The following is an 8,471-nucleotide window of genomic DNA, read 5'->3' as shown; positions in this document are numbered from 1 at the left end:
GGAAGGAAGGAAGGAAGGAAGGAAGGAAGGAAGGAAGGAAAGAAAGAAAGAAAGAAAGAAAGAAAGAGAAAGAGAAAGAAAGAAAGAAAAAAGATTAAAAAGTTAAGTTTTCCTTCCCTTTTCTTCCTTTATACAAATTCTGCTTAAATTCTTGACAGCTGTCTAAAAATCCAACAAAATAATGCAAGCACTATGCATTGAAATACACTGGTTATATTTAATATAACTATAGCAATAACATGGGAATTGGAGAATTTCCTGTTTAAGTCTTAAATATATTTTTAAGAATCCAATTCTATCCTACAATCTAATAAAGATTTTACTGGTCACTAGGAAGTTAATGCATGGTTTCCCTCTCTGAAATATCAACCAGAACATTTTTTAAGAGAACCCTAATTTGAACTTGATGGGATGAAGTCAGAATATTGCTCCCACAATTTTCTTACAAACTCTACACCTCCCTTTGGATTGAATAAATATAAATCTATTTGCTCCTTAAGGTTTGGCATAATACTCACCCTTTCTAGGCCAAAGCACCAATGGGTAAATTTTGAAAACAGAAAAATATGTATTTACTATTATATAATAACTGCCAGGAACAAATATCCTATGACTCATTTATTAGGCATTTATTAGGAACCTCCTTCTTGGGTATTAAAAGTAATGCTGCTTAAAGTGCCAGTCTGCAAAGGTGCTTGGGCCAGAATATAAATCAGCCACACTTCTTTCTTTAACAAAGGCTTGTTGTATAAAAAATGTCCACTGAACCACTGTGTGCAGTGACACAATTACCTCATGTTCTGGTGCCAGCTCTCTATCCCATCCTCGAACAAACCACTTTGCGTTGCAATGCAGAGGATTCAAGATAGAACAAAACATGGCCCAAAAAGCCTCTCAAGAGGTTTACAAGTTAAGGGAACAGAGTCATGTGTGTATGTAACTATGATACATGTAGAGTGCTTTAAGGAAAAAGTACACATAAAACAGCTACGAGTTCAATGAAAAATCACTCACCATTAAGGATTAAAAACAGGGCTTAAAAGTGGAGTGACATTTGAGCTAGGTAGACGTAGGCAGGAGAATGAAATAAGCAAAAGGTTGGGAATACGTGGGTAGACTGAGAATTTTAGTTTGGTGGGAAAATAGGATACATGATATCTAGTGGCAATAAACCATAAATCTAATGGGGTCTGACAGGAGTACTCTTTGCATGTGGCAGCTAATGGTAAATGAAAAATTTTTGTTTTACAAAGATGGGAAAATGAATGATCAAAGCTTCACTTCTGGAAAAATCATTTCTGGCAATAAGGTAAAGAATGGACAGAAGAGGAATGAGTTACAGAAAGGGGAAACAAATGAGGTAAAGCCATAAATGATTCAAAGTTGTACAGTTCATACTTATACTGTAATTCAGTACACACGTAGGATGGAAGCCTATACCTACCCAAAAACTCAGTGATGTTCTGCATTAAAAATCTATGAACTATGAATTATCCATGTAACATCCTGAATTCAGACCAACTTAGTTAAAAGAAAAAAAAAAAAAAACCAAACTGTTACTTAACATGAAGAACCTAAAACATTACAAATTAATTTTACTTAATTGACATCCCAATGGACCTGATTCTTTGCTGTCATAAGGACTGGAAAAAAGAAAGCCTAATAGCTGTTATGTTCCTAAAATTCAGTTAACTTAATAATAATAGAAAAGTACATCAGAAATAGAACATAAATGCTATGAGTTTAGAATAACTGAGTTTCTAAGCACTTACCATTCTCAGGCTGAGTTTTCTTAAGTGAATCAATGAGAGTACTGACTGCTTTTAAAACAAATATGATTTCTGTCACTTGTTGCCTAAAAAAGAGATGGGAAATTATTTCCATCAGGATTTTAAGATACGCCATGTGTGTTTTTTATGGTTTATACAAGTAGATATACATACTTTGGAAAAATACTGGACACAAAACAATGCAAAGTAATGTTAGTTTTAAATTCTTATAAAAGAAAAATTATTTTATTAATATGTACTTCAGTGTGCAAATAAGATTTATTGTTATTCTTACATAAGTTATCAATTTCAAAATGGGGGCATCTATTCAGGCAAATCCGAATTTATTTGTAAGATATTTCACATAACTATTTAAATTTAAGACATTTTATACATGCTTTTAAAGCTTCTCTACAAGTAGTTTTTTTTTTTCTTCTTAACTAATTAGTGCTAAAAGGGATTTGCCAAAGTTTAAGTGGAAATAAAGACTACTACTACCTCCTGGCATATATTTTATCATGCTGTTAAAAGGACATTTAAAATTACAATAGTACAGGGATGCCTGGGTGGCACAGTTGGTTAAGCATCAAACACTTGGTTTCAGCTCATTGTGATCTCAGGGTCATGAGGTCAAGCCCCGTGTTAGGCTTTAAGCTTTTTTAAATAATCTTTTTTTAAAAATTACAATAGTACTGGGGTGGGGAAAAAAACTACAATAGTACTTATTTAACTTTCTAATACAACCAAAGATACATGCTCAAAATTAATCCTAAAGCAGGACTATTTGGAGACATTAGCAATGAAGAATGAACTTGGGAATAAAGGGTCAACAAGAGAAGCTTGATTCCCTTCTTTCTCCCTACACAGCCTCCTCAGGCCTGATATGAATCTGTGTTTTCATTCTACAAAAAAGATTCTTCTAATCCTATGACAGAGTATATTTCAAGTCTCCCTTTTTAAGCATAGAAGAATGTTATTGTGTTGTGATGTAGTTTAGAAAATAATGTAATGATACTGAGTCACAGGATGATACAATACTTTTATAGGACAACTATAAATAAGACTCGATTTAAAAGCAATAAACACTAAAAAAAAAACAAAAAAAAAACAAGAAAAAATTGCTTTCTGAAATCAAATAATGTTACAATCTAATAAATAAAAAATATTCCAAGCAAAGCAACTTCATTACTGCTTTTTCAAGTATACTTCAGAGATCTATTTTGATAAATCAATTTTCAATTATGCCCATAACCAAATTACCAACACCTGTCTTTGGAACCTTTTCATATATAAATGTGAATATGAGAAGGTATTTATGTTTTAGAAATTCAAAATACAGTGGGTCCCAAAAATAGAAATATAAATGACTAATAAGCATTGATAATTAAAAAAACAACAGCAAACTACTATGTAACTACATTTCATTCATCAAATTTTAAAAAGATAAATCATAAACTGGCAAATAATTTTAAAATACTAAAAACTGAGGAAAAGGACATTTATATGCTCCTAGGAGAATGTAAATTGGTAGAAGTCTCTGGTAGGCAATCTGTAATACACATCAAAAGCTTTTAAAATGTCTTTATCTTCTGACAAGTCAATTCTCACTCCAAAAATTTATTCTAAGTAAATAAGAATGTACACAAAGATTTAGGGCTGGTGATTTACCTCTCTAATACTACCTGATATGAGATGGAACCCATAATGAATTTCGTAACTTTCCTGACTTTGACAACTTCGTCTTCCAATTTTATTTTGTTTCATTTGTTTTGCCTTCAACTCTAATTCCCAGATTAAAAAATAGATTGGTGACATAACCCTAATTTATGAAAGCATTTTTTTTTTGAATTCTGATTTCTACCCCAACTCTGATTAGCCTTGGCTTAGCAGAAAGGCCTAGAGTCCATTCTACTGACACAGCTTGGCTAAATGGGAAGCAAATTAGTTTAGGAACAAGGGCTTAATTAAGCAAATCAGATGAAAAGAAGATCGAAGGCATGGCTAGCTGACTTACAGAGAAATCTAAAAATAACTATAAAACAAACTAGGAAGTTCCTAGAGTATGATTTATCTATTATTTTCTCTCAAGAGAGATTCACACTCATGTGGTCATACAGATCACATGTCCTTATCCAGAAATCCTAGAAGACATATTTTAGAATTCAAAATTTTCTTTTAAATCCAAAAAGGAAATTTGGTACATATATATTACTTAACCACCATGAGGAGACTGAACGAGCAACCCATAATAAAACACACTAATATATCTGCAGCAAAACTTATGAATATTTACACTGTATAATATAAATAAAATTATTAACAGCTTCAGGTTACATTCAGATCACTTATAAACAACTTGGTGCTCAGAGCTTTTATTAGTAGTAGTAAGTATGATAACATTTCCTTCGTCTATAAAATAAAATCTATACCTTGGAAGAGGGCATTTACCACTTAATCTTTCATCCTCTATATAGCGATGAAGCACATCTTGAGATCTCTTTAAGAGCACTGAGAGTGCCATTCGTGAGATGTAGCCTTCTTGAGGTGTTGTGACTTTATTACTGAAGGAAAACTGGAGCAATGTTTCAAAACACATTTTAGAAAACTCCTCTCTCAAACGAATATCAATCTCTGCTTCTGTAAAATTAACAATTATTGATGGTTAACATAAGGTTAAATTAATAACCTTAATGGTAACAAATCTTAGCCAACTAGAAACAGAAGGAAATCCTTCAATTGATGAAAGGCATCTATGAAAAACTTACAGCTAACAGCATATACATTTTCCCCCTTGCAAGATCAAAAACAAGGCAAGACGGTCCACTCTTACCACTTCTACATAATATTTCTTCGTATCTTTGTCTTTCTATACCCTTTGACAGCACTATAAAATAGTTCTCAATAGTTTTCCACAAGGTCAAACTTGCGATATTCATTCTCTCTCTCCTCTCTCTCTCTCTCTTTCTTTCTTCCTTCCTCTTGGCAACATCTTTCCCAGAGCCAGACCTCTGTTCTTGCGTGGACTAGCTGCTCTCTAGACCTGCTGTCCAGCTATATCCTTGAACTAGTCTTTGCCACACCCTCAGAATTATTTTTATTCTCTCTTGTTCTATACCCCACTTCCTACATCCATGCCTTCTGTTTCTTTGGTTTACTCCTTTGTTCTCATGAAGCACATTCTGGAGTACCTGAGAAAGACTGAAGAGGAAATAAAATTTTTCAGAACTTGCATTTCTGAAAATGTCATTACTTCACTGTGGTATTCAAAGAGTGGTACCTAGCAGCACCGGCACCACCAGAGAACTCGTTAGCAATGCAAATTTTCATATCCCACCCCAGACCTACTGCATCAGAAGCTCAGACTACAGCCCAGCAATAGCTTGCCCTTGGAGATGATTATAATGCATGTGACATTTGAGAATTACCATTCTACACTTAAATTCTGACAACAGTGGGCCTACGTATGAAACTCCATGTTAAAAATCCTTTCCGATTGCAACTCTGAAACCACTGCATCCACGTCTTTTAGCATCCAATCCTGCTACTGAGAAGTCTAGTATCATCTTGACAAAATTCTTTTGTGTTGGCCTTTTTTCTTTTCTTTCTGAAATCTTACAGAATCTTCTCTTTAGCCCAAGTACTCTGAAATTTCATCACAACATGAAATTTGTGGATCTCTTGTGGATCTTTTTTCGTTCATTGTTCTGGTTACCGTGTGACCATTTTTAATCTGGAGACTGATTTCTTCAGTTTATGTCTTTGATAATTTCCTCTTTTAGCTTTACTCTATATTTCCTCTTTCTGGAAGACCTATCGTCAGATGTTAGACTTCATTTTCTTTCTTTCTTCTCATATTGCCCACTTTTTTGTCTCTCTCTGCTTTCGGGGTTATTTCATTTTCTTGCAACCCTTCACTGGACTTGTTATTTCAGTGCTCACATTTTTAGTTTCTATGAGCTCTTTCTTGTACTGATTGATCCTTCTTAATAGCATTTTCTGTTTCATGGATGTAAAATCTTTTATCTCTTTGAACATCCTAATTATAATTATGCTTTTTGGGGGCAGAATGTTTCTGTGGCCCTGAATTTACATTTCCTCTGAGTTTCTTTTACTCCCTCTTCATTTGTTTTGGTTTTTCTCTTTCGTGTTGGAAGATTTTCCCTGAAAGCTTTGGCTATCAGGTCATACTTAAGAGTGGTGGACCAAAATGATCACTGGAACCTAAGTCTTTATAGGGTGGTCCAGTTTAGCACAGAAGGCTTTCTATATGTATGTTTAAAAAAGCCCTCCAAGTTCAAACGGAGAAGTCTGTGTCCTATGGCAAAGCCACTGGAAGAGTGTCCACGTACCTTCCTTGTCTTGGTATATTTAATACTATAAATGGCAAGAAGTATCATCAGAAACTGCTTGAAAAAGTATACATGGCAACTCAGTAGTCCTTATTCAGCTTAAAATATTTACATTTGATTATAAATATTGTTTGTAAGATGTTTTTATAAAAGTGTATCTAGAAATTTTTATATACTCTTAATAATAAAAAGTTGACTGTATTAATATAAGTAGGATTTAATTTTTTTCCTGAGATTTTCATGTTCATTCAATCTGCACTTTATCAGATCACTTTTATCACTTCTCTGGGCTGGGAAAAAGAACTGTGGTTTGTGAAGTAAGCAGTAGGAGAGACATCTAGTGGCCAAACTGTGCACATTTAAATGCTCTTTAAAGTGTTTAGCACAGTTTAGCAGAAGTTAGTCATGGCTCTGGTAAATTCGGGGGCTTAAGGACGTGCATGGCACAAATTTAAAATTTTTTAATCATCTCAGACAAAAATCATGTTATGATACCACACAATTACATTTATCAACTGAGCACAGGTTTAGAAAAAGAGAAATAGCAAAAACCAATTTAAGTATTACCTCCTAATAAGGTAGGATGATAAAATGAAAAGAAGCATGGAGTTCTTTTTTTTTTTTAAAGATTTTATTTATTTATGTGACAGAGAGACAGCCAGAGAGAGAGGGAACACAGCAGGGGGAGTGGGAGAGGAAGAAGCAGGCTCACACCAGAGGAGCCCGATGTGGGACTCGATCCCGGTACGCCAGGATCACGCCCTGAGCCGAAGGCAGACGCTTTAACGACTGCGCTACCCAGGCGCCCTAAAGCATGGAGTTCTTTTTAAGGATGAATTTGGCTTCCAGCCTTTAGATTATGGATAATTTTTCCAACCTTTCTAAACCCATTTCCCTTCTGCAATATGGTGGAAACTATCCTCCTAAAAATGTTGTGAGGAAAGCGGTAACATCCTACCGTAATACCCTGCATACAAGTAAGCATTTACTAAATTTAGTTCCATTAACAAATGTTAAGCCATATATTTGTTTTAATTGACTAACTGTAATTTATAACTCTGAGCAACTGATATTAATATCTTCATTTCACAGATGACAAAACTAAGACTCAAAGAAGTCAGCCAACTGCTAGGTGGCAGAATATATACTCATTACTTCCTAATAATCCATGACTTCACAAAATTGTTAACTTGTGTCAGCCAACAGTGACTTAGGCAGATTTCCTAAGTGCTCTGCAATTTAATTCATAACACATAGTTCACAGAATATTCACATTTTCCCCTCATAAAACTTAATGTTCTATCACATTCTTAAAATTTACCTTACTATTCTCCAGTTTACATTTTACTACAATCACAGGACTAATAAACATTTCTATAATCAGCTTCTTCCAAAGTACTTCAATACTAACATTTTTAATAAATCATTAAAATAACATACCTGTAAATGAAGATGACTGAGAGTGTATTGAGCCCTTATTAAGCATAGTCATTATCTGACCAACAAATTCCTTAGGAATAAAATTGGCATAAGGTAGTATCTCAGTGCTGATAAGCTGAACAACCTAAAACAAAAGAGCCAAACTCAAATGCATTTTTTTCCTTGAAAAAGACCAACTCAAATGACAATTTCCAGAGTAAAATCTAAATCTTATTTTAAAAGAAAATCAATTAAAGAATCTTCCTTAATAAAGTACATAAATATTTTAATGTTAACATACAGGGTGAGTACACTATTTCCTTCATCTGTCTTAGTAATAATAATAATAAATTTATTTTATTTTTTTAATAATAATAAACTACAAAATAGTCAATACTATAAACTGTTTACCATGCAACCATTTTAATAAATGTTGATCTTATATGAAACAAAGCCATGTTAGAATATCCAAAACAGAATTAAGAACAAAAGTTAAATCACATTTTTATAACCATAAACAACAAGCCAAAAGAGAAAGTAAAGTTATATTCATTTTTGCTAAACAGCTCATTTCTAATATATAATGTGTTATTTCGCCCTTTGAAGAAAAAGAAGAAAAATTTACAGGAGTTTTAAAACACTAATGGACAAAAGGCAGTATTTTATATGTATATGATGCATATACTTTTCATGTACACTTTAAAGTAGTTTACTTATTTGATTTACTTAAAAGATCCTTTACCCACTTAAAGGAAAATCATCAAAACACCCCCCCAACAAAAACCCCATAACCAAAAAACTACTTCTCTAAACTCCAGTTACAATCAAAAACATATATCCTTTAAAAAACACTCATTATGTGCCTCCAGAGTTCTAGAGGCTCTTCCTACAGCTGGTTAAAAACAAAAATCTAGGGCGCCTGGCTGGCTCAGTC

General features: G+C 33.5%; 1 protein-coding gene across 2 annotated transcripts in view; it reads right to left on the bottom strand.

Annotated features, from left to right (window-relative positions):
• The window catches only part of MON2 (MON2 homolog, regulator of endosome-to-Golgi trafficking), a 97,404-nt gene that overhangs the window by 4,722 nt on the left and 84,211 nt on the right, over positions 1-8,471 (bottom strand). For both annotated transcript variants that reach the window (XM_008684231.2, XM_008684237.2), the window contains 3 exons: positions 7,559-7,682; positions 4,199-4,406; positions 1,773-1,855 (listed from right to left, as the gene is read on the bottom strand). In XM_008684231.2, coding sequence (XP_008682453.1) covers positions 1,773-1,855; positions 4,199-4,406; positions 7,559-7,682 — 415 coding nt within the window. The remainder of the gene's footprint in view (positions 1-1,772; positions 1,856-4,198; positions 4,407-7,558; positions 7,683-8,471) is intronic.

This window comes from Ursus maritimus, unplaced genomic scaffold (assembly GCF_017311325.1).
Source record: "Ursus maritimus isolate PB19 unplaced genomic scaffold, ASM1731132v1 scaffold_21, whole genome shotgun sequence".
Classification (NCBI taxonomy): Eukaryota; Metazoa; Chordata; class Mammalia; order Carnivora; family Ursidae; genus Ursus; species Ursus maritimus.
The sequence above is the reverse complement of the archived record's forward strand: the minus strand, read 5'-3'. Positions and strand labels throughout refer to the sequence as shown.